The sequence below is a fragment of the Bubalus bubalis genome, chromosome 8 (assembly GCF_019923935.1).
Source record: "Bubalus bubalis isolate 160015118507 breed Murrah chromosome 8, NDDB_SH_1, whole genome shotgun sequence".
In the NCBI taxonomy this organism is placed as follows: domain Eukaryota; kingdom Metazoa; phylum Chordata; class Mammalia; order Artiodactyla; family Bovidae; genus Bubalus; species Bubalus bubalis.
The window spans coordinates 7,327,877-7,355,378 of NC_059164.1; the positions used below are offsets into that span (position 1 = coordinate 7,327,877).

General features: G+C 43.6%; 1 protein-coding gene across 3 annotated transcripts; it reads right to left on the bottom strand.

The window, feature by feature from the left end:
* Positions 1 to 163: 163 nt before the first annotated feature.
* On the bottom strand, positions 164 to 27,502 carry LOC123334630 (ATP-binding cassette sub-family A member 13). Of its 3 annotated transcripts, none has more exons than XM_044946414.2 (4): positions 26,285 to 26,500; positions 5,939 to 6,032; positions 1,804 to 1,927; positions 164 to 473 (listed from the first exon to the last, which is right to left on the bottom strand). In XM_044946414.2, exons 1-4 carry the CDS (start codon positions 26,351 to 26,353, stop codon positions 266 to 268), a joined length of 495 nt encoding a protein of 164 aa, XP_044802349.2. In that variant the 5' UTR covers positions 26,354 to 26,500; the 3' UTR covers positions 164 to 265. The 3 variants fall into 3 exon arrangements, 2 of the variants coding, with proteins under 2 accessions (XP_044802349.2, XP_044802350.1); XR_006552611.2 differs by lacking the exon at positions 26,285 to 26,500 and adding an exon at positions 26,536 to 27,502 and having other exon boundaries at positions 168 to 473; XM_044946415.2 differs by lacking the exon at positions 164 to 473 and adding an exon at positions 508 to 1,401 and having other exon boundaries at positions 26,285 to 26,507.

Genomic DNA, 27,502 nt, shown 5'->3' on the forward strand with positions numbered 1-27,502 from the left:
TGGCATGTTGCAGTCCATGGGGTCACAAAGAGTCAGACATGACTTAGCAGCTAAACTGAACTGATCCTAGATCAGATGAAATTTGAGATTCCTGCCCAAAGTGAATTTTCCCCAGGGATCACAAAGGGCACAGAAATCCACAAACTGGTTAACCATGATGTTTAAATAGATTTAAATTTTGCTTTCAGATATTCATAATCTGAGACAATTCTCAAAAAGTGATCAGAAGTAAATTTTTAATTATGGTTTTGGGAGTCCACTGAATTCATCCTGGACCAACATGAAAACAGTGAGAGCCTCTGAGTGGAGGGGGCAGGTCCGAGGACAGAGCCCAGCACCGGGATGGACTTCTTTCCTGCTCATCAGCGTCCAAGGCTCTGAAAAGTACTGTGGTTCTCAGGATGTGGGGAGAGGTCTCTGCAGGCTGCGTGACCATCTGGTGTCCGCAAGTGGAGGTGAGGGCGCGGAGTGGCCTGGGAGACAAACGCAGAGCTATTCTCTGATATGGAGACTCCAGTATCGGTGTGACTGCTGGAGCCAGAGCCATAGGGATGGGAGAGTGCTAACTCCCACCGCAGGAGGGCTACCCCACCAGCACTTCAACACTCACAATGTGGAAGGAGGGGAGTGAGAAGCAAATGCAGAGACATTAAGTAAATTGCTCAGAAGCACACAACTAAGAAGAGATGGGGTCGATATGGTTTGCGTGCAAAGCCCCACTTTTCCCCCTTCAAGGACACACAAATTTCCCACTCTGAGTGATGAAGAGATGTGAGAGAGACCTGAAATAGAGACGCTGATCAGCCTCAAACGCTTCTCATTTTCCCAGAAAGGCACTTTCTTTCCCAAACATACAAAAAGGCCAGCATGTATTTCAGGGTTATGACTTTACACTTCACTCTCTAATGATTTTCTTAATGTTTATATTACCTCTCTCAAAAAAAAATGTAAGCACCCACCCTTTAAAAATATCATACCAGATGTGTCCAAAATTACCTAGAAGCTTTGCATTCTCTTCTTGTAACTTACAGTTGAAAGTTAAAGATCACTTATGTTTGCAGGCTTTACACTTGAATGTCATAGACGGGTCAACAGCAGGAAGGATGGAGGAAGCAAAGACAGATGATTCACATGCGAAAAATTCAAACCATCTGAGGACTCAGCTGCTTCTTTTCATGTCTAACTCCACTGAGAGAAGTTTCCAGAGCCTTCAGGGAACTCTAAGTTAAAAACCTTCTGTATTTTGACTCTTCTCACATAAAATACCTCCCTTCACTTCTCTTTTTAGTCTTTGGTGCCAGACTGCTGCCACAGGTAAGCACAGGCCAGGCTCAGCATCCAGAGTCACGATGGCTACTGTCACCTGGTCCAGGTCAAGTGCATCTCAGCTGCGAACAGATGCTGGTCCAAAATAGCCCAGTAGGAAAAGCCCAGTGGGGAACTCAAACAAATACTTGTTTTCAAGCATTTGGTGCCAAAAATGCATAGTTGGCCAAGAGGGTAATTTTGAGGTCAGAGTTTTAACCTACAGAAAACAAACTATGACAAGCAAAAGGCATCTGCTAATCAGCAATCACTTTGTGACTCTTGGAACAGCCGTAGAAAGACCTGTTACTGGAAACGAAGGTTATATGGAGGTTGTTTGCATGTGAGTCTGAATGTCATAAAGCTGATTTCCTGGTGACTAAATTCTGTGTTTCTTATGATGGCTGGCCCACCCCAAATTATTGAGGCTGAACTAAAAGCCTCATGTCACTTCTATTCAGGAGCTTCCCGTGAAAAGGATGTTTGTGTTTCTCTTACCGAAAACGCTGCTCCATAGCCCCTTCATAGCTTGTGTTCCTGCACCTCGACCCGGTGTTGCAAAGAAGGCCTTGGACAAAGGGGAACACACCCCGGCTGGGCAGATCCCGGGGTTGCAAATAGCCTGGATGTGGATGCAAGGCAGAAATAAGTCCATATGACTGGTCCCAGAAATGGAATACCTAGTGAGTTCAATAACATGTGATATCACGTTATTACATTATTAGTCCTGTTGTTAGTTTATTTTTTTTTACTTATTTTTTTAATTTAATTTTATTTTTTAACTTTACAATATTGTATTGGTTTTGCCATATATCAACATGAATCTGCCACAGGTATACACGTGTTCCCCATCCTGAACCCTCCTCCCTCCTCCCTCCCTGTACCATCCCTCTGGGTTGTCCCAGTGCACCAGCCCCAAGCATCCAGTATCATGCATCGAACCTGGACTGGTGACTCATTTCATATACGATATTTTACATGTTTCAATGCCATTCTCCCAAAACACCTCAGCAGTTCAGTAACATGTGATATCACGTTATTACATTACTAGTCCTGTTAGTTTATTTTTTTTTACTTATTTTTTTAAATTTAATTTTATTTTTAACTTTACAATATTGCATTGGTTTTGCCATATATCAACATGAATCTGCCACAGGTATACACGTGTTCCCCATCCTGAACCCTCCTCCCTCCTCCCTCCCTGTACCATCCCTCTGGGTCGTCCCAGTGCACCAGCCCCAAGCATCCAGTATCATACATCGAACCTGGACTGGTGACTCGTTTCATACATGATATTTTACATGTTTCAATGCCATTCTCCCAAAACACCTCAGCAGCCCAACAGGAAAAACAAAGGACAAAAACCTTTTACATTAACACCTTTCCTCCAGGGCCTACCCACAGGCTGCAAGGCAGGACGGCTCTGCCTGGCCATACACACAACTGCGTAAGACTCCTCTCCCTGCGCAGAGAGTGTCGATACTTCGTCATTCAACCTCACCTCCAGATGCTGTGAATAGGCTGTGGGTTGGAAGAATCAGAGCAAACACCTCCTTTCGTCTCATATAAAAGTGGAGGAGTTCTTGGATTCTTAAGAACTTGAGTGTGGTTACTAAAGGTCATTTAACGCAAAGATGTTTAGAAAAACTGGATAGGATCCAAGGGCTTTCAGGACAAATGGTACAATAAACCACTTTCTGGAGAAAAGAGAACCCTCCCACGCAGTTGGTGGGAGTGTAAGTTGGTGCAGACACTGTGGAGAGCAAAGTGGAGGCGCCTCAGAAAACTAAAAATAGAATTACCATGTGATTCAGCAATCCCACCCCAGACGTGTGTGTGTGTTCGTGCTCTGTCACTTCAGTCACATCTGACTCTTCACAACCCCATGGACTGTAGCCCACCAGGCTCCTCTATCCATGGGATTCTCCAGGCAAGAATACTGGAGTGGGTTGCCACGCTCTTCCACAGGGGATCTTCCTGACCCAGGGATCAAACCTGCATCTCTTATGGCCCCTGCACTGCAGGCAGGTTCTTTACCACTAATGCCACCTGGGAAGCCCCCGCTTCAGCACCCTTTGGAAAGTCACCATCTTCCACATCCTTCAAAGCTTTTACTGATCTGAACCTGTTTGTTCCTCCAGCCACATGTCTGCTTCTCATTCATATAAACTCCTTTTCTTCTGATCTTCCCCCATGCTATCTGGTCTGCCCAGATCTGTCCTCCCCTGAACTCTTTCATCTGACAAAGATTCACATTTGTTAACTCCTCAGAACCCCTTCTTCAGAATGGAGCAGCCACTTCTCCTCTGTGCTCCTGGTACCCTGTATGGAGTCCCAACATGACACTATCTCACTGCATTATCATAGTCTGACCCTACAGTAAGTTCTGGAAGGACAGGGAAAATACTGTGTCCACCACTTCATCCTGAGCAAAGCTTGGACACAAAGGCACTCAAAACATTATTTGCCAAATGAATAAATACATTAATTTACTATTGTGAATAGTGACATACTATTTCAGATAAAAGTCACCCCTTAATAATTTCTAATCATATAACATTTTTAGAATTAACCACATTATCCATATTTCAAGTGAGCATAAGCATGATAGGAACAAAACAGGCAATCATTTCTCAAGGAGTATTGAGGTTTAAACCAGATAAACTAAATGGTCTTTCTGATAAAACACCTGGAGCAGAGGAAGTTATTAATAATGGTTTCTAAACATTTTACCACCATCGTTGTCATCACCATCACCACCACCAATATCATCATCACCACCATCACCATCATCTTCATCACCATCAACACCATCACCACCACCACCACCACCATCACCATCATCTTCATCACCACCATCTTCATCACCATCACAACCACCATCACCATCATCTTCATCACCACCATCTTCACCACCACCATCATCACCACCATCACCACCATCATCACCACCATCACCATCATCTTCATCACCACCATCTTCACCATCACCATCACCACCACCACCATCATCACCACCATCACCATCATCTTCATCACCATCACCACCATCATCACCATCAACATCATCTTCATCACCATCACCATCACCACCATCACCACAACCATCACCATCATCTTCATCACCATCACCATGACCACCATCACAACCATCATCACCACCATCACCATCATCTTCACCACCATCACCACCATCATCACCACCATCACCATCATCTTCATCATCACCACCACCACCACCATCACCATCACCATCACCATCACCATCATAACCACCATCACCATCATCTTCATCACCATCACCACCATCACCATCATCTTCATCACCATCACCACCATCACCACCATCACCATCATCTTCACCACCATCACCACCATCATCACCACCATCACCACCATCACCACCATCTTCACCACCATCACCATCATCTTCACCACCATCACCACCATCATCACCACCATCACCATCATCTTCATCATCACCACCACCACCACCATCACCATCATATTCATCACCATCACCACCATCACCACCATCACCATCATCTTCACCACCATCTTCACCACCATCACCACCATCACCATCATCTTCATCATCACCACCACCACCACCATCTTCACCACCATCACCATCATCTTCACCACCATCACCATCATCATCACCACCGCCACCATCATCACCACCATCACCATCACCATCACCATCATAACCACCATCACCATCATCTTCATCACCATCACCACCATCACCATCATCTTCATCACCATCACCACCATCATCACCATCACCACCATCACCATCATCTTCACCACCATCACCACCATCATCACCACCATCACCATCATCTTCACCACCATCACCATCATCTTCACCACCATCACCACCATCATCACCACCATCACCATCATCTTCATCATCATCACCACCATCACCATCATCACCACCATCACCATCATATTCATCACCATCACCACCATCACCATCATCTTCATCACCATCACCACCATCACCACCACCATCATCTTCATCACCATCACCACCATCACCATCATCTTCACCACCATCACCACCATCACCACCATCACCATCATCTTCACCACCATCGCCACCATCATCACCACCATCACCATCATCTTCACCACCATCACCATCATCTTCACCACCATCACCATCATCTTCATCATCATCACCACCATCACCATCATCACCATCACCACCATCATCTTCATCACCACCATCTTCATCACCACCACCACCACCACCACCACCACCACCATCATCACCACCATCAAGCTGGTAAAATGAAATGCATCTCTCCCACATTTACCTCTTCCTCTACTCTTTCTATGTTTATAATGACTTATATACCTATATCCTGAATTGAGACAGCTTAATTTAAGGAGTAAATCTATCTGTTAGATTGGGCAAATGTGAATATCATTCTTAAGAGAAAAAACCTAAATAGATGCCTACTGGCATATATCCCAGAAATAGAGGTATAAACAAGAGAACCCTATCCATTCATTTCACTCAGGATTCAGAATTTATAAAGAACAATAGAAAAAAAAAAGAATGCTGCATTTTATTCTCTAGATGTTGGTGATCAAAAAGTATAATAAAAATGAAACTCACAATTGTCTCTGTGTCTGGGAGGTTCTTGAAAACGAAGTACTGTCAGAATCATGAACAGGATACAAGGCCAGAAGAATTCAGCCAGGGAGAGCACCTGGAAAGTTGTCCAAAAAATTAGTGTCTAAATGAATCACAAAGCATTATGAGAGCTCCCCCTGTTGAAGGAGGGTTCGGAGGCCAGAGCAGGCTTCCCTTAAAGGAAGTCATTGTCATCCTTCCTGTGTGTCCCTGAGAACAATCATTTGAGCCGGGCCCCACAGAGATGGCCCGTGCTCACTGTATCCAGATCCACAACTGTCAGCTCCTTGTCCTTCTCCTCCCAGACCTGGCTTCTGTTCCTCCCCTTTTTCCTCACGTTTTTATTTATTGAAGAACTTATGACATTAAAGAAATTAAATAATTTCATCCATATTTCTCACACTCCAACAGACTCACTATTTTTATTTTTCTCATTTCTTTAACATGTCTGACTTTTCCACCCAAGTAGCTATTTTTCCAGGGTTGGTGGTGGCAGACACTTGGTTTCATCTTATGAATATTTTCACGTGTTGCCACACACTGTATTTAACTATCATCTTACTGGTTATGTAACATTCTTACAAATGAACACATCATAATTTACATCTTTTGTCAATAAATTTTTTTGTAAAAGTAATTTTCTTTTAAATCACTTTCTTGAGATTGGAACAAACTCTGAAAAGTCAGATTATTGGAGTCAAATCTATTGACACAGGTGGCAAAAGAGCCACTCATACAGATTGCAGTTATTTGTATAATCCTGAATTTTCAAAGTCAAAAGAAAAGGAACTAACATTGATACATGGAATTTAATTATTTAAGAAGGAAACACCCAAAGAATAGCCTAATGAAAAATTAATAGAAAATCCTCAATTATCACAAGATTATTTTTATTGCCAACATTCTTCACTTGGTTTCTGGTGCATAATGTTTTCTGTTGGCTTCCACTCAGTTTATAAATACAAAAGTTTATAGCCAGACACAGACCAAGCAAGGCACAGACCAATAATGGCACAGACAAAATCCTAAGAATCTGCAGGTTAGGAAGTTAAGGATGCTGTCAACATGAAAAAGCATGTCTTGTTCTTTCAGACTCCAAAATCATGATGCTTTGAACTAAAGTGAGCTTCTGGTCACTTTACTGCTTTGGTCTTTGACCTACCACAGCCCTACATCCTAGGCTTTGGTCCCAGCCTTTCCCCAGAAGTTCCAGCAGACCTTCTTCCTGGTCACCTGTGTGACCAGGTGAGCATATGTGGTCTGAAACCATAAAGACAAAACTCAGGTGGGAAAGAATGTTTCCACCCCTGGTGTAATTAAAGAAGAAAAGAAAGCACCCTCTTGGAAATGAGTCATGAGGAAGAATTTCTCGTGCTAGAAACTGTATCCTTATGGAAAGTTCTCTGAGAAAGTGCTGAAAACCAACACCACCCACCCTGATACAAGAGAAATGTTCAAGGGAGGGCACCCTCTGGCTCAGTTCAGTTCAGTTGTGTCCGACTCCTTGCAACCCCATGGACTGCAGCACGCCAGACCTCCCTGTCCATCACAAACTCCCAGAGTTTACTCAAACTCATGTCCATTGAGTCAGTCATGCCATCTAACCATCTCATACTCTGTCATCCCCTTCTCCTCCTGCCTTCAATCTTTCCCAGCATCAGGGTCTTTTCCAATGAGTCAGTTCTTTGCATCCAGTGGCCAAAGGATTGGAGTTTCACCTTCAGCATCAGTCCTTCCAATGAATACTCAGGACTGATCTCCTTTAGGATGGACTGGTTGGATCTGCTTGCAGTCCAAGGGACTCTCAAGAGTCTTCTCCAACACCACAGTTCAAAAGCATCAGTTCTTTGGCACTCAGCTTTCTTTATAGTCCAACACTCACATCCATACATGACTACTGGAAAAACCATAGCCTTGAATAGACAGACCTTTGTTGACAAAGTAACATCTCTGCTTTTTAATATGCTGTCTAGGTTGGCCATAACTTTGATCCCTCTGGCTTGAAGGATAGTAATTAAACCAAATTAATTGGTCAAACACTCTGCAGAAGAACTTAAGTCACCTGTTCATTCTCTGTAACAAATGAGTCATTTCTTGAAGTACAGGGATGGTGGGGTGTCTGTAATTAATTCTGGCTAAATATAAATGTGCAAGATTGAAAATATACCTCATATTAAACAATAACTTGACCTCATTAGGAAGAATAAATACATAATTAATTGGGGAGATTAAAAAAATGTTAGTACTAAAATTTTTATTATTAATAAATAATAAAATGTTAATAACATTTTAAATAACATAATAATGATAACATTTATTATAACTATAATTATTTTGTTATTAACTTTTTTATTTTATAATTTAAATAATAATTAAAAATAAATAATACAATGTTAAAAATAAAATAATAAAATTTTTACCAGTTGAGCCACCAGGGAAGCCCCCAATAATATAAGATAGCCTTTTTTTAAAACAAACAAATATAAAGAAAACTGAAAATGGCTCATAGAGTCAAGACTCATACAGACCCTTCTATTTCAACATTTATTTATCTGGTTGCACCAGGTCTTACTTGCGCACGTGGCATCCTTGGTCTTCACTGTGGCATGTGAACTGTTAGCTGCAACTTATGGGGTCTAGTTCCCCGACCAGGGATTGAACCTGGGCCCCTTGCATTGGGAGCACAGAATCTTAGACACTGGACCATCAGGGAAGTCCCACCCTTTTTGATATTATAAATTCACAAATAGATGCATGGTTAGGGTATTCAAAAAGTACAGGAAGAATACAACCATTCTCCAAAAAGATTTACACAGTTTTCTTAACTCATTTTTTACAAACATAAATAAATGTAAAGAGTATTTTTAGAAACGATTTTTTTGGATCAGTACTTGTAAATCAGCCCCATTGTTTTTAAAGACGACATAAGAAGATATGGTAAATTTTAATTTATTTAACCAATCACCCAGTTATGGAATTTGCAAAGTTTTCTGTTGGGCACCAGTGCTATTGTGAGCTTTCTGTACATTTGGCTGACTTTTGTAAGTATATTTTTGAGGTAGCACTGTTAAATAAGATTTTTGAGCCAAAGTATGTATGATTTTTTAATTTAGATTTTAATGGGTAGATATAACCAAAAACCATCAATAAAAATATTTTCTCCAACTTGTTTATATTAGACTTTTTATTGCCTAAATCTTTTTTGAAATATTTATTTATTTGGATCTTAGTTGTAGCAAGCAGGATCTCTCCTCACAGCACATGGACTCTCTAGTTGCGGCTCGAGGGCTCAGTAGTTCCAGCACTAGGGCTTAGTATCTCCACAGCATGTGGGATCTTAGTTCCCCAACCAGGAATTGAACCTGCGTCCCCTGCATCACAAGGCAGATTCTTAACCACTGGACCACCAGGGAAGTCCCTTGTCTAAATCTTTTAAGCAATCAGTTTATCAATCTTTTTATTTTTAGTATCTAGATTTTTTTCTCTACACATAAAAACCGCCATAATTTAAAGGATCTTGTCAAGACCAAATTAAAATAGGCAATGGCAACTGTGAAATTATAAATACTTGTCATCCCAGTCATAAAATCAATGGCACATCTCTAGTTTCAAATGAGAATAATACTTAAAAAAAATAAAACTCAACCGCTCTCTCCTTGCGAGATGGCCCACACTCTGCGGGGTATGTTTCTCTCTAAATAAATCTACTTCTTATCTACCAATAAATAAATTGGTAGACTTACAATTGAAAAGTTTCTCTGAAGATCTTGAAATAAAAGTAAAACTCCAATTAAATGTAAAATTATAGTAACTCAGTTTTTTTTAATTTACAAGGCAATCAGTGACCCTCTGAGAAGCAACAGTAGGAAAAATCTGCCAATGGTCTGAATGTGAACTTCCTTGGTTCAGAAGAGAACGATGGACGGCCCAGGTGTGCCCTGCGGCCGTGCCTTGTGAGTGAGTGACTCACCTCCTTTCACAAGACTATTTCTCCTCAAGCGCATAAAAGCAGCCTCTCCTGTCTCATCATATTTTCCTGTCATATTTTTCTCTTATGTGTTGTTATTGTCCTTGACTCTTGCTTTCGGGTTAATTTTTGTACTTCCCCAGGTCTCCCACGCTGCAGGCCCCCTGGGCACGGCTTCTTAGTGGCAGGAAGGGCTCCCAAAGCTGTTCCAGAGGCAGCCAGAAGGAGATGCTGCCGGAGGCCCCGCTCTCGAGGAAGACAGCCTTCTGGAAGCCCTACTAGTGCTCACGAAACAGGGACTGCTCTTCCAAACCACCACAAAGTCCCCTCTTCCTGCCGTGAGTGCCAGCAGAGAAGCTCTCACCAGAAGTGCCCAAATGCCTGTTCTGTAGCCCACATCCCACATCCCACAGTGACGCTTGTGGGAGCTCTGCCCTCAGGCCCCTCAGAACACCACGGCATTTGTGGGGAGCCCTTAACAACACCTACACACAAATGTACACATAAAGGAGCCCTGGGTGAAAAGGTATATTGAAATCTCCTCACAGACTTGTCCTTTTTCTGGACACCATAAGAGAGAGAAAAATTAAAAGACGCTAGAGGAGCTGGGGAGGGGGGTCACCTCTAAGTGGGGATCACCCACCAGGGCTCAGTCCCAGCACGGCCCAGAGTCTCCAGAGCCAGTGACTCTCCCCACCACACACATCTCCCCACCACTCGGGTGCCCTGAAGGGATCCCCTTTTCTCCTGCTTCTGACCCCGAGAGTGAGGAAATTGCTGCCGGGGGTATTCAAATGACACAGAAAGTGAGCAAGGAGCTAACTGCTGGAGACGCTCCCTAGGCTGTACACAAAAATGAGGAAAGAACCCACAGTCAGAGAATAACTTCCCTAACTGGATAGGTGAATATGGTACAAAACCTCTAACAAGGTGTTGAAGGAGGGCTTCTCTGGTGGCTCAGATGGTAAAGAATCTGCCTGCAATGCAGGACACCCACATTTGATCCCTGGGTCAGGAAGATCCCCTGGAGAGGGGAATGGCAACTCCCTCCAGTATTCTTGCCTGGAGAATCCCATGGACAAAGGAGCCTGGCAGGCTACAGTTCGTGAGGTTGCAAAGAGTTGGACACAGCTGAGTGACAAGATGTTGAAAGAGAGCTGGGAGCACAGCGAGGCTAACACAACTGCACATCATCCCCACCAGCTCCCCAAGCCTCTCTCCTTCCTGCTGGAGAAATCTGGCACATGAAGGATTTGCTCAGGCGCTGCACCCGAGTTTGAGGGAGAAATCAAACTTGTCTCAGGTGTATGGAAAAGAGAGTCAAGGACACATGCATCACCTGGGCTAAGCTGCCCAAGGATGAGTCAGATGAAAAGAAAAACAGCTGTCTAAACATTGGGAAAGGAGCAAAGCAAAAGACAGTCAAGGAGCATGACTGGCAAAGAAGCAACTCAAATAACACGAAGACTTTCTGTATACCTGTTTCACAAAGAACAATGTGAGAAGAACAAACATTCAGAAAATAAGAGCCTAGGAAAAAGATGCTAAATGAAAAAACTGCTTACAGATCTAAGGGGAAAAAACAACAAAAAACATTACTGTGGAATTCTAAAGGATTTAGAAACCAAAAAAAAGAGCATAGACACTTGTTAAGTTTCATTTCTACGTTAGACAAACAGTTTGAGATAACAACAGTGAATTCTTAAAAAAAGTTTTAAAGGCAAAATATTAACACAAAAAGCTAATAGAATCAGCTTTGAAAAGCAAAAACTCCACAATATAATGGTAAGTACTATACTTAAAACAGAGAATCCAACAAATGTAATTAAAAATATGCTCAAAGATATAACAGTAGAATTTCCCTAAAAAAGAGAAAACTCTGATGAAAATTTTGTCTCAAGACTGAAAGAGTATGCTATAATTCAAAAAAAAAAAAAAAAAAAAAGCTGCAGTTGCCCTTGAGCTATTAAACGCCCAAGATGAAGGAAAAACAGTTCAGTTCAGTTACTCAGTCGTTTCTGACTCTTTGCGACCCCATGGACTTCAGCATGCCAGGCTTCCCTGTCCATCACCAAACCCCAGAACTTGCTCAAACTCATGTCCATCGAGTCGGAGATGCCATCCAACCAACTCATCCTCTGTCATCCCCTTCTCCTCCTGCCTTCAATCTTTCCCAGCATCGGGGTCTTTTCCAATGAGTCAGTTCTTCACATCTGGTGGCCAGGAGTTTCACCTTCAGCATCAGTCCTTCCAATGAATACTCAGGACTGATTTCCTTTAGGATCGACTGGTTTGATCTTGTTGCAGTCCAAGGGACTCTCAAGAGTCTTCTCCAACACCACAGTTCAAAAGCATCAATTCTTTGGTGCTCAGCTTTCTTTACAGCCCAGCTCTCGCATCCATGCATGACTACTGAAAGAAATCATAGCTTTGACTAGACCGACCTTTGTCAGCAAAGTAATGTGTCTGCTTTTTAATATACTGTCTAGGTTGGTCATAACTTTTCTTCCAAGGAGCAAGGGTCTTTTAATTTCATGACTGCAGTGATTTTGGAGCCCAAGAAAAGTAAGTCTCTCACTGTTTCCTCATCTATTTGCCATGAAGTAATAGGACCTGATGCCGTGATCTTAGTTTTCTGAATGCTGAGTTTTAAGCCAACTTTTTCACCCTCCTCTTTCACTTTCATTGAGAGGCTCTTTAGTTCTTTGATTTCTGCCATGAGGGTGGTGTCATCTGCATATCTGAGGTTTTTGATATTTCTCCTAGCAATCTTGATTCCAGCTTGTGCTTCATCCAGCCTGCCGTTTCTCATGATGTAATCTGCATATAAGTTAAATAAGCAGGGTGACAATATACAGCCTTGACGTTCTCCTTTTCCTATTTGGAACCAGTCTGTTGTTCCATGTCCAGTTCTAACTGTTGCTTCCTGACCTGCATACAGGTTTCTCAGGCAGCAGGTAAGTTGGTCTGCTATTCCCATCTCTTTAAGAATGTTCCACAGTTTGTGATGATCCACACAGTCAAAGACTTTGGCACAGTTAATAAAGCGGAAGTAGATGTTTTTCTGGAATTCTCTTGCTTTTTCAGTGATCCAATGGATGTCAACAATTTGATCTCTGGTTCCTCTGCCTTTTCTAAATCCAGCTTTAACATCTGGACATTCAAGGTTCACATACTACTGAAGCCTGGCTTGGAGAATTGAGCATTACTTTGCTAGCATGTGAGATGAGTACAATTGTGCAGTAGTTTGAGCATTCTTTGGCATTGCCTTTCTTTGGGATTGGAATGAAAACTGACCTTTTCCAGTCCTGTGGCCACTGCTGAGTTTTCCAAATTTGGTGGCATATTGGATGCAGCACTTTCACAGTATCATTTTTTAGGATTTGAAATAGTTCAACTGGAATTCCATCACCTCCATTAGCTTTGTAGTGATGCTTCCTAAGGTCCACTTGATTTCGCATTCCAGGATGTCTGGCTCTAGGTCATACCTACGAAAATATCCACAGAGGAGGAAAGATACCTACCTGGCCTCAAACATGTCCTCAAAATATCCAGTGCTAGATAATGATGCATCAATATTTACAAAGTTCTAAGAGAAAGAAAGTGTGATAATCATATGATACGTAGCCAAAATGATCCTTAAATAAAAACCAACATACATACATTCACAACCATAAAAGAACACTGATTTTTTTTTATTTTTAATTAGAATATAATTGCTTTACAATATTGTGTTGGCATCTGCCATACAACAACATGAATCAGCCATAAGTATATATGCATCCCTGCCCTCTTGAACCTCCTCCCCACCCCTACCCTATCCCCCCCTCTAGGTTGTCACAGAGTTCCACACTGAGTTCTCTGTGTTATACAGCAACTTTCCACTAGCTATCTGCTTTACAAATGGTAATGTGTATGTTTCAATGCTACTCTCTCAATTTCTCCCACCCTCTCCTTTCCCAGACCAGACCAGAACAGAACATCCTGGTCTGTTCTCTATGTCTGCCTCTCTGTTCCCGCCCTGCAAATAGGCTCATCAGTACCATTTTTCTCGATTCCATATATATGCGTTAATATAAGGTATTTGTTTTTCTCTTTCTGACTTACTTTACTTTGTACAACAGGCTCTAGGTTCATCCACCTCACTAGAACTGACTCAAACACGGTAAAAGAACACAGATAATTATTAACCATGAACCCTGAGGAGATAAAAAAGCTTAGCAATGAAATCCAGCTGAAATGAAAATGGGACCAAATTAAAAATCCAATATCACTTTGCTTCAAATATTATGCTGACCAGAACAATAGGGCAACACCTGCTGAAAAAAAATATAGTTTTATTGTATTGCTGATCTTACAGAGATGAGAGAGTAAAAAGAAATCTCCAAAGACCTGGAAAGAGGAACTGACCAAAAAAAAATTAATTAAAAAGAAATAAGAAGTCATGAGTTGAATCTTTAAGACCGAATTACAAAGGAGCAAGTTCCCTCAAGGGGATTGGAGAGAAAGCAGGTGAGGCAATATTTAAATAACTAATGGCTGAGAATTTTCCAGAACATATAAAATACATGAATTTCACTGATAAAGGAAATAGAACATGTATCAGGAAACAGAAATCCACATTAATAACTTCAAATACAGAAGTCAAAGAGATAATCTCAGCAGCAATTCACATAACAACATATGACCTCAAAGGAATATGAGACTTATAAAAACTCACGAATAGCAGGAAACCAGAAGAGAATTAAATATCTTTAAATTCCTTGGAGAAACTTGGTTGATCTAGAATTGTGTACCCAGAAAACTCATCTCTCAAAAATGAGAGTAAGAGTTTCAGATAACCAGAAACCAGTTTATTCAACATAAAGATATAGAACAGATGAAAGCAGAGATGAAAAATATACAGTTAGGTAAATAATAAATGAACTACAGTAATATCAAACAGGAGACTTGAAGACACAGAGTATTACTATACACAGAGAGGATCACTACATAATAAAAGAGGTCTTACAATAGGAAGCTATAAAATGTTATGCATTTATATGCTTAACAAATGTAGCCAATATACATAAAGTAAAAATCGATAGAAATACAGGGACTGAATCCAGGTCACAGCAAGGAAAGAGCAGACTCCAGACCACTAGACCACCAAGGAACTCCCTATATTGGACTAGTTTTAATTTATAAAAAAAGATTCAACATAAGACTTACTTTTTGAAAAGGTATTACAGTTGTTTTCCAAAGGTGCGTTAAAGACTGCTTACGTACGTACGTACATGAAGTCGCTCAGTCGTGTCCGACTCTGCGATCCCATGGACTGTAGCCTACCAGGCTCCTCTGTCCATGGGATTTTCCAGGCAATAGTACTGGAGTGGATTGCCATTTCCTTCGCCAAAGGATCTTCCCAACCCAGGGATCGAACCTGGGTCTCCTGCATCGTAGACAGATGCTTTACCTACAATAACATTATTTGTGAATGGAAAAAAAATTGGAGGAAGTCATGCAGGAAAAAAAGAAAGAACAGGAGGATGGATCAATAAAATACTGGTGCACTAGAGCTGTAAGCAAGTGAACGAATTCCCTCATTAGGCGGCGCGTACAGCTCACAGGGCTGGGGAAACAGCAAAGAACGCATAGGGCCAGAATCCTCGCCCGGAAGGAAGGCGTGAGCGCCTCTGAAAGCGTGTGGAGCCCAGCCTCCAGCCCACACAGGGAGGCAACGAGGCAGACACCGCCGAAAAGAGGACCAGGCCTTCCTCCAACCGTTTGTGGTCATCGCCCTGAGTGCTCAAGAGTGCTCATTCATCCATCCCTTTATCCTCCCAACATCGGTGAGGTAGGAAACACGCACTGGCTTCACGCACTGGGGACCACAGAGAAAATTCTTTTCCCTGGAGCCCCTGAACCTGTTTGTGATGGAACCTGAATCTGGAGACTGAGCCTCATGCCTGCAAATTAAATACGCTAACTTTCCATCCCACTTGAACAAAATATCTTACGGACTGAGTTTAAACCCTTTTTTAAAACCTCCAAGTTGCTCTGGTAACATGTGGGTTTGATTATGGCTGAAAAGCACAAAGAATAAAATACTTGGGGACAAAAAGCAAAATTGTAAACAAATGAAGGAGGAAAGAGGGTCCTTGGAGGGAGGAGTAGGTCAGGAGATCTCAGAGATCTCACTGGCTGAGAAGAAGAAAACAGCCTAATAAGGTTCAAATATCAAGGAAGCTGAAGTCCAACCTATAATTAGGCTGCGGCCCTTCTCCTTGGAAACAAAGGGCTTTACCATAAGGGTGAAATTCTATTGTGTCTCTTTGGAATGCTCAGGTTTCTGGATGCCAGGCACTCAGGAAAGGAGACTTTCCCAGAAGTATTATAAGGTCCCTGCTATAAAACACTGCAAGAAAAGGGGTTCAGACAAAGAATAAGCCAAAGTCCAATGGCAACCATCAGCTGAGCTGGTCCAAGTCCACCGCTGCTCAGAACCGAGTCTTCTGACAGTCCTTCAGAGTGTAAACTTCCTGGCCAAGAGGACCTTTTGCAAACCTTTAAGTTGGTTATGGAGTTAGTTTGGTACTGAAAGGGAGAAACGAATAAACTCTCTCTATCCTTGATTTTTTGAGCTTTATATTGAAAAACAATTGCTTTTCTTTCAAACCCATACATTAAGCATTCATTTAAATGCATATAGCTGATTCACTTTGCTGTACAGCAGAAACTAAGGCAACATCGTAAAGCAACTATACACCAATAAAAATTAATTTAAATTTTTTTAATTAAAAAAATAAACATTCATTAGACAGTTCCTTCTTTTCAGTACTGGTGGGGAGAGTTTGGAGTGAGTCATAAAAATGAATGAGAAATAAATTCTTCCCTCAAGGATTCAAAGGAAACACGCGAACAGGTCACCCAAGTTAAAGGGAACACTGTTAGGAGGCACACGTTGGTGCATCCTTTCCAGAAGTCAGGTGAATTATTTGTTTCAAAGCAGTAGATTTGCAGACGTTTTGAAACAAAAATTCCAATTCAATGGATGCTTCTAAGGAGACAATTGGAAAAATACCTACCCCAAAAAAGTGATTTTGATATTGTTTCCTGCCACAGCTAAGTCATACAGAAGGCTACAGCCTCAAGGAGGCAAAGGTTTCAGGTGAGGAAAAAGGCAAAGCGAAGCACATCCAGGGATTGATTGCTCCATCCTCAGGGACACAGATGGCCAAGATTACCACAAGGCACAGGAGAGGAGGGCTGAGACCACCCTCTCCCCGCAAGCACCCGCTCACACCAAACACAATTCTGATCCAAATTTAATTGGTACCATTTTTAACTCAAAAATGATGCTAAAATATAATTGGTGAGCGTATATGCTCCAAAAGCAAAGATGAGCTGTGAAAGATTATAATTCTACAAAAACAGTATAATAGAACATACTGAAGTATACGCGCATGAGTCAGTTGCTCCGTTGTATCGACTCTTTGTGACCCCACAGACTATGGCCTGCCAGGCTCCTCTGTCCATGGGATTTCCCAGGAAAGAATACTGGAGTGGGTCGCCATTTCCCCCCTCCAGGGGACCTTCCTGTCTCAGGGATCGAATCCGAGCCTCCTGTGTGTCCTGTACTCAGGCGGATTCTTTACCTGCAGAGCCATCAGGGAAGCCCATATTAAAGTATAGATACTTTTTAAAAAATGAAACTGGTGCAAGAACAGATATGCATGGAAAGTTCATGAAACAGCATGGGAAGTCCAAAATAGACTCAACTATGTTTCAAAACATATGACAAAAGAACCTTTTTGGCTCAGGGAGGCAAGAAAGCATTCAACCATACTGTTGGGCCACCTGAACTTGGACTCTGTCACAAAGATAAACTAAAGTCTTATACAGTGCTCAAATGTGCACTCTGAGTAGACAGAAGTCTAGAACAGTACATTCAATAGTAGAAAAACTAGAAGGCAGGAGGAGAATGCTGGTCAAACCTAAGGATGAATGAAGTATGAAATTCCTGCAGTTTGGGAATTACAAAAGACTTCAAAGAGAAACAGAGACAAGACACACAAATTCAATCTGAATAGTAAAAATAAGGAAACACAAAAAAAGAAAAACAAGCTGTAGAAACTGGTAATACATGTAGCGAGGTCTTAATAACCAATGAGCAAGAGAAATTGCCAAGCCTCTAATTATGAAATTGGAAGAGGGACTTCCCTGGTGGTCCAGTGGCTAAGACTCTCAGTGCTGGGGGCCCAGGTTCAATCCCCGGTCAGGGAACTAATCCCACGTGCCACGAGTAAGATCCACATGCTGCAACTAAAGATCTTGTACACCGCAACTAAGACCCAGCGCAGCAAAATAAATTAAAATAAATAAAATTTGTTAAAAGAAACTGGAAGAGAACAGGCAGTTTGTATGCAACTATATATATATATGTGTATGTGTGTATATATATATATAAAACGCTCCTTCTTACACTAACCCTCAAGGTAGACTATTGAATAAGCCTTCCTATGCACACATAGATGACACACACACTCTAATAGCTGGAGAACGACAGGGCCATGAGGCAGAACCTGGACACACTGCTGGCGTCACGGGACTTGACATCCCTTCTGGAGAGAAGCCACTGACAGGTAGCACAAACCCTCGAGATGGATGGTAATTTGATTTCCCTTTGGCTTATCTTGCTATTTTGGATTTATTTTAAGACTTACTTTTTCAGCAGGCTGGGAACGAGGGAGCCACCTCAGGAGGGGAGCTCACGCTCTGTGTGTCTGGGTCTGACACCACACCAGCTGTGAGACTGACAGATTATAAGGCTGCACTAGAGACAGGGCCCTCGAGCAGCTCCCCATGGTGATGGCCAAACCATCCCCAGCAAGAAAGATTTCCTAATCCTTGTTGTTTGTAGTGTCTTGTCCTATTCAGCCATATGGGTGCAAACTTTCTGGAACTCAGCTGCTCTGCTGCTGCTGCTGCTGCTGCTGCTAAGTCACTTCAGTCATGTCCGACTCTGTGCAACCCCATAGACAGCAGCCCACCAGGCTTCCCCGTCCCTGGGATTCTCCAGGCAAGAACACTGGAGTGGGTTGCCATTTCCTTCTCCAATGCATGAAAGTGAAAAGTGAAAGTGAAGTCGTTCAGTCGTATCTGACTCTTAGCGACCCCATGGACTGCAGCCTACCAGGCTCCTCTGTCCATAGGATTTTCCAGGCAAGAGTACTGGAGTGGGGTGCCATTGCCTTCTCCACTGGAGTGGGTTAGCCCTCAACAAATAAACCTTGCACATGTTTTTTGAAGGTGTTCACTGGAGGAACTCAGGAGGAAGCCCTGGGGTCCCCAGCAGTGAGGCTCCAGACCCAGGCAGTGAAATGAGACCGAGAAAACCTGCCAGGCAGGCTGTGGCGAGACCAGGCAAGTCTGGATCCTGATCTAAAGAAGGTGATAGTCTGAGGCCTCTGGGCTGGGCAGCACGACCCAGACCCAGGCTAGAGGAGATGAGCAGAGGAGGGACTCCCTGCTCACAGGTCCACCCTGGTCACAGCACAACTCTCCTTTCACTCCCAGGTTTGCTGTTTTGGCAGCCCCTTGCCCCACACTCAGCTGGGATTCTGCAAGTCTGAGGCAAAGCTCAAGATACGTTGCAGGCACCCTGCCTCCGCTTCCCTCCAACCGGCCCTAAGGAACGATTCTTTTCCAAATTGGCAGTGGGAGAGACTAGGGTATCCAGGTCAGACTCTTGCCAGGAGCTTCAGCTTCAAACCAGTCCTTGCTGGTGAGCGCACCCCAGGACCAGGGCGCACGGGTGTGACGGGAGCAGTAGGTGGGCAGGAAGGAAAGGTCCCCAGCAGGTGAGAGCCAAGGGGAGAGGAGATGCATGTGGAGTGGAGAGCGCAGAGCTGACCTCGGAGCGAGGCCCTACAAAGTGGCCCCTGGATCCTCGGCTGGAAAAGGTGCTCTTCAGTCTAGAAGTTTCCCCAGGAAGCAGCCTCAGCTCCAAGACAATTGCATCAATCAAGCCCCAATGTCCTCTGCCTCTGTCTCTGCAGTTATTGTTACCAGGAGGTCAGGTTGGTTTGTTTGGTTTTTTTTCAGTCTATCTAATCATTGCAAAATCTAGGCCTACCCAGGCTAAAGAAAACAACTAAATAAACCAAGAAGCTCTAGGATTTCCATCAAATAAGAAGGAAGCACTTGTTTTGTGGTTTTCAGTTGATTTTTTTCCCTACAGAAGCTAACCCACCATCCTAGAAACAATCTTCCCCATGAAAATCTTGTCATTTTCCCTCCCATATGAAAGAAAGTAAAAGTGTCAGTCACTCAGTGATGTCCAACTCTTTGTGGCCCCATGAACTGTAGCCCACCAGGCTCCTGTGTCCATGGAATTCTCCAGACAATAATACCAGAGTGGGTTGCCATTTCCTTCTCCAGGGGATCTTCCCAACCCATGGATTGAACCCATGTCTCTTGTGTCTCCTGCACTGGCAGGCAGGCAGCTTCTTTATCTCTAGCACCACCTGGAAAGCCCCTCCCTTCAATATGCTGGTAACCATTTTAGCGAAAGAGTGAAGCAAAGAGATGTGTTTTTTCACCCTGACAGACAATCAAATTGAAAAATGAGAAACTGGATGCCTTGCTTTTGAAATCCCATCAGTTTCCCATACCTTAAAAAGACTGGATATTCTTACATTCTTAAACTCAGGCAGTGACGCAGGGCAACAGGAACACCTCCAGCCAAAGAAAACCCTGAATAAGCGGCTTCCTTTGTAAGCACTCCTGAAGCACCCTTCAAAACCACCTTTTGTTCCATTGTTTATTTAATCACCAGTGCTTTGAAAGACCATAAGGGAGGAAAACCGAGCTACAGCCAGAGACCAAGAAGCAAATTAAGATAAATCAGAATGAAAGAAAGGGCTCTGCTGAGATCATGATTATGACCAGAGGGGCAAAGCAAACAAACCCAAACAGCCTAGTTTGGGGCTGCCCCACACTGCAAGGATGCCTGCATTTCCATACTCCCTTGTTTCCTAGATCAGTGCTCTGAGTAAACTGAAAACACATGCAAATGTCCTTTGCTGACCTTCCCTTCCCTGGGTTTGTTTCCTCCCAGGGCCCAGGGCAACCAGGCCAGCCCTGAGGACCCCACAGAGGCAACGCCCAGTAGAAAGATGGTCAGCTTTGTCTCTTTCAATTCAGTTCAGTTCAGTCGCTCAGTCGTGTCCGACTTCTTTGCGACCCCATGAATCGCAGCACTCCAGGCCTCCCTGTCCATCACCAACTCCCGGAGTTCACTCAGACTCACGTCCATGGAGTCAGTGATGCCATCCAGCCATCTCATCCTCTGTCGTCCCCTTCTCCTCCTGCCCCCAATCCCTCCCAGCATCAGAGTCTCTTCCAATGAGTTTGTCTCTTTAGCTGGACAGAATTCTTCTGAATGGTTTTCCAGTTTTAATAACAAGGAGATCAAACCAGTCAATCCTAAAGGAAATCAACCCTGAGTATTCATTGGAAGGACTGGTGTTGAAGCTGAGGCGCCAATACTTTGGCCACTTGATGCAAAGAGTCTATTCATTGGAAAAGACCTTGATGTAGGAAAGATTGAGGGCAGGTGGAGAAGGGGGCAACAGAGGAGGGGATGATTGGATGGCATCACCGACTCAATGGACATGAGTTTGAGCAAATTCCAGGAGATGGTGAAGGGACAGGGAAGCTTGGTGTGCTGCAGTTCACGGGGTTGCAAAGAGTCAGACACAACTTAGCGACTGAACAGTACAAAACCAGCAAACATCAACCTCTAAGACTTCAGTACTTTTCCAAAAGAAATAAGAGCTTCTTTACTTTCTGGGACTTGATGTCTATAATTTTTCACAATTCTAGAAATATACAGAAATTGTGACTCAGCTGGTAAAGAATCCACCTGCAATGCAGGAGACCTGGGTTCAATCCCTGGTTGGGAAGATCCCCTGAAGAAAGGAACAGCTACCCACTCCAGTGCTCTGGCCTGGAGAATCCCACGGACCGTATAGTCCATAGGGTCGCAGAATCAGACACGACTGAGTGACTTTCAATTCACTTCACATGTTGTTTCTCAAAGGAAATTATTCTTTAACACCATGTTAGGCTTTTAGCACCTGAAATCTCAAAGAAATATGAGGGATTTGTTCTGTAAAGAAAACACAGACACGTGCACACAAAAATCCTCGGGTTTCAAGGAATTAGAGCTGAGATTGAGTTTGCTCTTTACATGTTAAAGAGAAGTGGGATCCGGGGGGTGTTTTAAGGACCAGGCCCTAAGGCACAGGTAGACAAAAGCCTAGATGGGAGGTAGACAGAGTCCAGATGCAGCCTGGAGTGCGTGGTCTTCCTGGGGGTTTGCTAGAGGGAGGCTTGAAGCTTGAACTTGCCCCCGCTTCTTGTATCAGGGGCTTCCTGTAGCCAAGCCGGAAGGAGCAGCCCTGGCTAAGACACCATAAATCTGTACAAGAGGTGTGCGTTTTACCACATAGGTGGTCCTGTACGGCAAGAAGACAGCCCTTTACGTGTGGGCATGGGTCTGGATGTGTGTCGACAGGCAGAAGTGTGTTGTTGGTGAAATGGTAACCAGGAGAGTGTTATTCTTTCCACCAGCTCCCTTCAACCCACAGCTGGGAGTGGACCATGGATTTACAGGATGAACGTGTCCTTGCAATAAACCACACTCCAAGCCCCCTCTGTTAGCCGAGTCTCCAGTAAAAGCTCACCAAAGCCCAAAGCTTGCACTAGTCTTCCTTCAGGAGTCAGGAGTTAGAGGCTGGTCCAGCTGGGGATGGAGTTGGCAAGGGTGAGGGGAGTCACAGGAGGTGAGCTGCAGGGCAGAAAGGAAGGTTCCCACAGGTGCAGAGCACAGGAGGCAACCTCAGCCCAGAGCCAGTCACCGCTCCACGAGCCACAGGCTGCCTGGAGGAACGGAGCCATCTCTGGTGAGCAAGCACTGCTCAGCCTCTCCTTAATAAAGCACAGAAAAACCTCAAAGACTGCAGAGCTGGGAGACATCCAAGCAGTAGACACTTGGCTTACATTATCTGGTTCTTGTTATTAAATTATTAAAATGAGACTCAGTGGACAGATCGACTTACAGACAAAAATATAAAAATGAATACATAAATTCACGTGGAAAAGCATGGCTCACTGCCAGGAGATATTTGTCAGTGTTGGGAAGCTTTCTTAGAAGTATCCCACCTGGTCTCCCCTGGGGCCACTGCCAACTGCCGTTGACCTGCCCAAAAGCAGGTGTCCTACATCTGAACCAGAAACCTGCTCCAGGAAATTCCTTCCAGAGCAATGAGTCAGCATGAGACACATCCTTCAGGCACCAAGAAGTTATTCTCACTAGTACACTGGGAGGAATGTTCATACCCAACACCAGGATACAGTTGGATAAATTATGCCAACTGTATAAACTTCTGTCCAACTGATAAACTACTGTCCAATAAAACCATTAAATATGAAGACTAAGCAGCAACTTTTAAAATATTGTGATTCAATGTTAAGTGAAAAAGAAAGCTAGCATTTTAACCACGTAAAAATGTCGTATAACACCTACCAAATGACAAGACCACAAAAGTAACAGACACATTTGGATAATGGAAATTTAGGTGATTTTTAAACTTTTCCTCATTGTTATGATGCTGTTTGTGTAATAAATAACATTCAAGAGAAAAAGTAATTTAAAGTAGGTATAAAAATGTGCTTGTATTAAAACCGACTTTTCCCAAAAACAGTAGCATTTCAAAAATCTATAAAACTAAGAATTAATATAAGTGTGATGGGTCTTATTCATTCATTCCATACTATTCCTACTATTTTTCTCTGTTTGAAATGTCACTAATAAAAGGTTTCTTAAAGGAACTATAATAATAAAATCTAATAAAAATGAAGGGATTTTTAAAGTAAATATAAAGAAACATGCTTCTCTCAGTGGTATGCTCATCTTACATGCAGTGTCAATTTTTATTCACTAAGGAAACATTTATTTGAGGCCATGTAGTCACTCAGTTGGATTGGCTACCCCCACGCTGTTTCTGCCGACACCCCATTCTCATAGTCAGGAAGCTGCTGTGAACAAAGAATTTACAGATGACCATTGGGGACCAGGAGGAAGCTGTGAGAAGTAGGTCAAAGACATTCGCCCAGAGGGGCCCTGGCCTCAATCTGTGCAAGGCCATCGCGTGAGATGTGAACTCCTCCTTGCGTGTGGTCCCCAGGGCTCCATTCCAACCCACTCATGCGGCAGGAGCCACAAGTTGCCCTTGGATCTCTCTCCTCTCTCAGTCCTCTGGGTCACCTCCCACCTCCCACCCCACCCGGATGTCCGAGACCCCCACCTCTACCATCTCTGAAACTGGCCAAATAAGAAAACAGGTCTCACTCCTATGCTAGGCGTTGCTGTGAACACATGACACGCACCGACTCTAATCCTTCACTCTCTCTTCACAGGGAGGAAATCTGCCTCCACAAGCGAAGGAGTGAGGGCGAGGTGGGACGTGCTCTCAGCACCAAACCCTGGGGTCATCAATACTCCTTTGCTGTTACACACAGCGCTGCAGTGCAGGACTGTGTGCAAACAGCTCTTCCCATTTGTGCAGGGACATGTGCGGAATATTTCCCCAAAGGCGGGTTCATTACACACACGCTTGTAAACCCCATCACTTTCTCTGTCCTAACCTGTAGCTCCATGAGAGCAGGGCACACCTTTGGCAGCTTCAGCAGGCATCTGTTATTAGCACACAGCAGAGATGCAATAAATAGTATATTCCTCTCTTCTTTCACTCATTCAATAAATAGTTATTGAACACCGGTTTTGTTCCAAGCACTGTTCTGGGTGCTGGGGAATATGTTGGTGAACAAATCAGAAAAAACTCTCAGCTCTAAGGGACCTGACAATCTAATGTGAGTTCCAGAGCAAATGAACCAATCAGTAAATTCATGATGTGTTATGAGGTGATAAATACTAAGAAAAATAAGGCAAAGAATGATGGGCTACAGGAGCTACCACTGAAATGAGTGGTCAACAGACCAATACATGCATAAAATATTTCTGATGGGGATATTTATTTCAGCAGCATTCAGTCATGAAAATATTTAAACAATTCAAGGGTCTGATAATGAAGGAGAGACAGGCCTGCCCTACTGAGCTGTTCTGAGCTTTAAATCAGTTGACAAAAAGCAGAAAGTGTGGAGCCTGAGAACCTGACTTCTACCCACAACGTTCTTTCAGAGGAAAATAGGCTTCATTCCCCCAAACCAACTAAATGTCAATAAAATCTTCTTTTCATAAATTGAAAACCACTTTCACAGACACCAGTGAGTGCACTGACAATTCATCAAGAGCAAAGTCTGACTTGTTAGTTTCTGACCTTCAAAATTCTGCGCAAATTTCCAACTGAAATCATTTTCATCCTGAAGATCTTTGCATGAGAAAGAAAGCATCTTTTCAAAACATTTTTTACATTATTTTGAGGAAGCAAGAATATTTTGCAGATGAGGATTTAGCAAAATGAAATTCAATGTCAATCGTTGAATTTCTTCCAAAAGAAGAATTGGTCAGCAATACACACACACACACACACACACACACAAACTCCACACGCTAAGTGTGGACCTTAAAATCAGAAAGGATGCAGATATTACTGCAGGTCTACTTCTACTGGAAATGACATTTCCAAGTGTTCATTTTAATCTTGTAGCATTAGGAATAAAGCATAGTCTAATAATAGGAATTATTAAATTAAAGCATAGGAATAAAGCGAAGTGTAATAATAAGCCATTGATTCTACTTCATTAAAACACACCTGTGCAGGATATTTATGTAGCATCAGCACAAATTTGGTTTGAACAAGTCCAGTCTTCTTAGGAGAGCCTTGCTCTGCAATTTGGATGCAGCCCCCAAGAGATGTGGATTAGCACTAAACATACACCATAAAAGAATAATAGAATGGATGCTTCTTGCCAATTCTGGTTACCTAGGCTGTGTAGCCTCCTGGTTTGCAGTCCATACCTGTGATGTTCTGTTTATGCATTAAAAGGATGTAATGCCCTGTCCTTTCAACCAGAAGATTTGCAGTTCAATTTTTACCACAGATGCTCAAAGTACCAAGTACAGTTCAAATTCTCTTTAAAAAAAAAAGTTTTTCTAAATTAGCAGTTTTCTGACCCAATGCTGCAGATGGTCAGGAAGGCTCAGCTTTTGTTAATAATACTTTAGCCTGGGGGGTAGGTTCTGGATTTCAATAATCCAGTGTCCGCAGTTTCCTAAGTGAACCAGACCAGCCCCTCGCCCGCACCTCACCAGCCTCTGTGACCCCGGAACCCTGCGGACACGCAGCACTCACCCGGTGCCTGACCCTGCACAACCAGTTCTTCCAGACCAGGGCCCGGAACTGGCGACCCACTCGCCCCATGCCTGCCCTCCAGGGCGCTCAGGACTCCGGCCCCAAGCACCCGGCTTATATTGGCCTCCTGGGCGAGGCCGGTGCGGATTAGTCAATTCCAACAAAAGTGAGTGATGCAAGACAACCTGCAGGTGACTGAACAAGGCGGGCATCGAATGTCCTCCTGCTCTGCGTGTGTTGAGAAATCTTACCTTCTCACTCAGTCCAGCGTCGGGGAGAGTGGGGCTGCAGAGGCAGCCTCCGGGCCCTGTAGGCACGCGCACTTCCAAGCACCCACGCAGCTGCGGAGCGCAGGGCCAGGAGCAATGCTCACATTAGCGCTGCCCCTTTTCCCCTTGATGTTAACCGGATGGAGTAACCCCTGCCCGCCCCTGAAACCCCCGCTATCACACCAATCCACAACAGGCTCCATTTAGGACGCCCGGTGGCAGATCATCAGTGGGAAAGAGATGGGAGGACCGAGGGAAGCAGTGTTGGTCTCCGGGGGATGGAAAGAACATGCTTCAAGTTCCGCTGAGCTGTCACGCCCCGCTTAATCCATGTGTTTCATCTGTTTTCCCCCAAAAGCGCAGGGAGCCTGGCTGACCTCTCCTGGTTCTGTGAGTAAACCCCCTATGCTCTCCCATCTGTAATTTATCGCTGCCCCTGGAGAAAAGCAACCGACAGAGCTCTGGGCACGCCGTGGAGAGCAGTGAGAACCAGCAAGCTCCGCAGCCCGGCTGATTTCCCCACACCTTTAGCTTCCTAACCAGCTGGAGATTTCAGCTGGGCAGCACTTGCTCCATCCTCCTAGTGGCCAAGGCTCCTGGGTTCCTGTGGACTTGGTGTTGTGGTCAGGAGGATGTCAGGCAACCAGATTCCTGTGGTCTTCCATTTCATAAAACCATTGTCTCAAGCTACCAACGCTTTATCAGTGGGCTTTGCAACAGCAAAGGGCACAGGCTTCAGCAGAGTCAATTATCCTACAAACCTATTTTTTAAAAGAACATCATTTTAAAACGGTATTCTAGAGGACTTCCCTGGTGGTACAGTAGATAGGGTTCTGGGTTTCAAACGCAGAGGGTGCAAGTTCCACCCCTGGTTGTGGACTAAGATTTCACATTGCTGTGCAGGAGACCAATACATAAATAAAAATTTAAATGTTCTTTTATTTGTTGG

What these genes read in the sequence shown, in the direction of transcription:
- LOC123334630 (XM_044946414.2), bottom strand. Translation starts at nt 26,353, where the DNA reads ATGGGGCGAGTGGGTCGCCAGTTCCGGGCCCTGGTCTGGAAGAACTGG. An exon ending in TGTGCAGGGTCAGGCACCGG is followed by an intron (nt 6,033 to 26,284) that starts GTGAGTGCTGCG and finishes ACAACTTTCCAG; the next exon opens with GTGCTCTCCCTGGCTGAATT. An exon ending in TCCCAGACACAGAGACAATT is followed by an intron (nt 1,928 to 5,938) that starts GTGAGTTTCATT and finishes ATCCACATCCAG; the next exon opens with GCTATTTGCAACCCCGGGAT.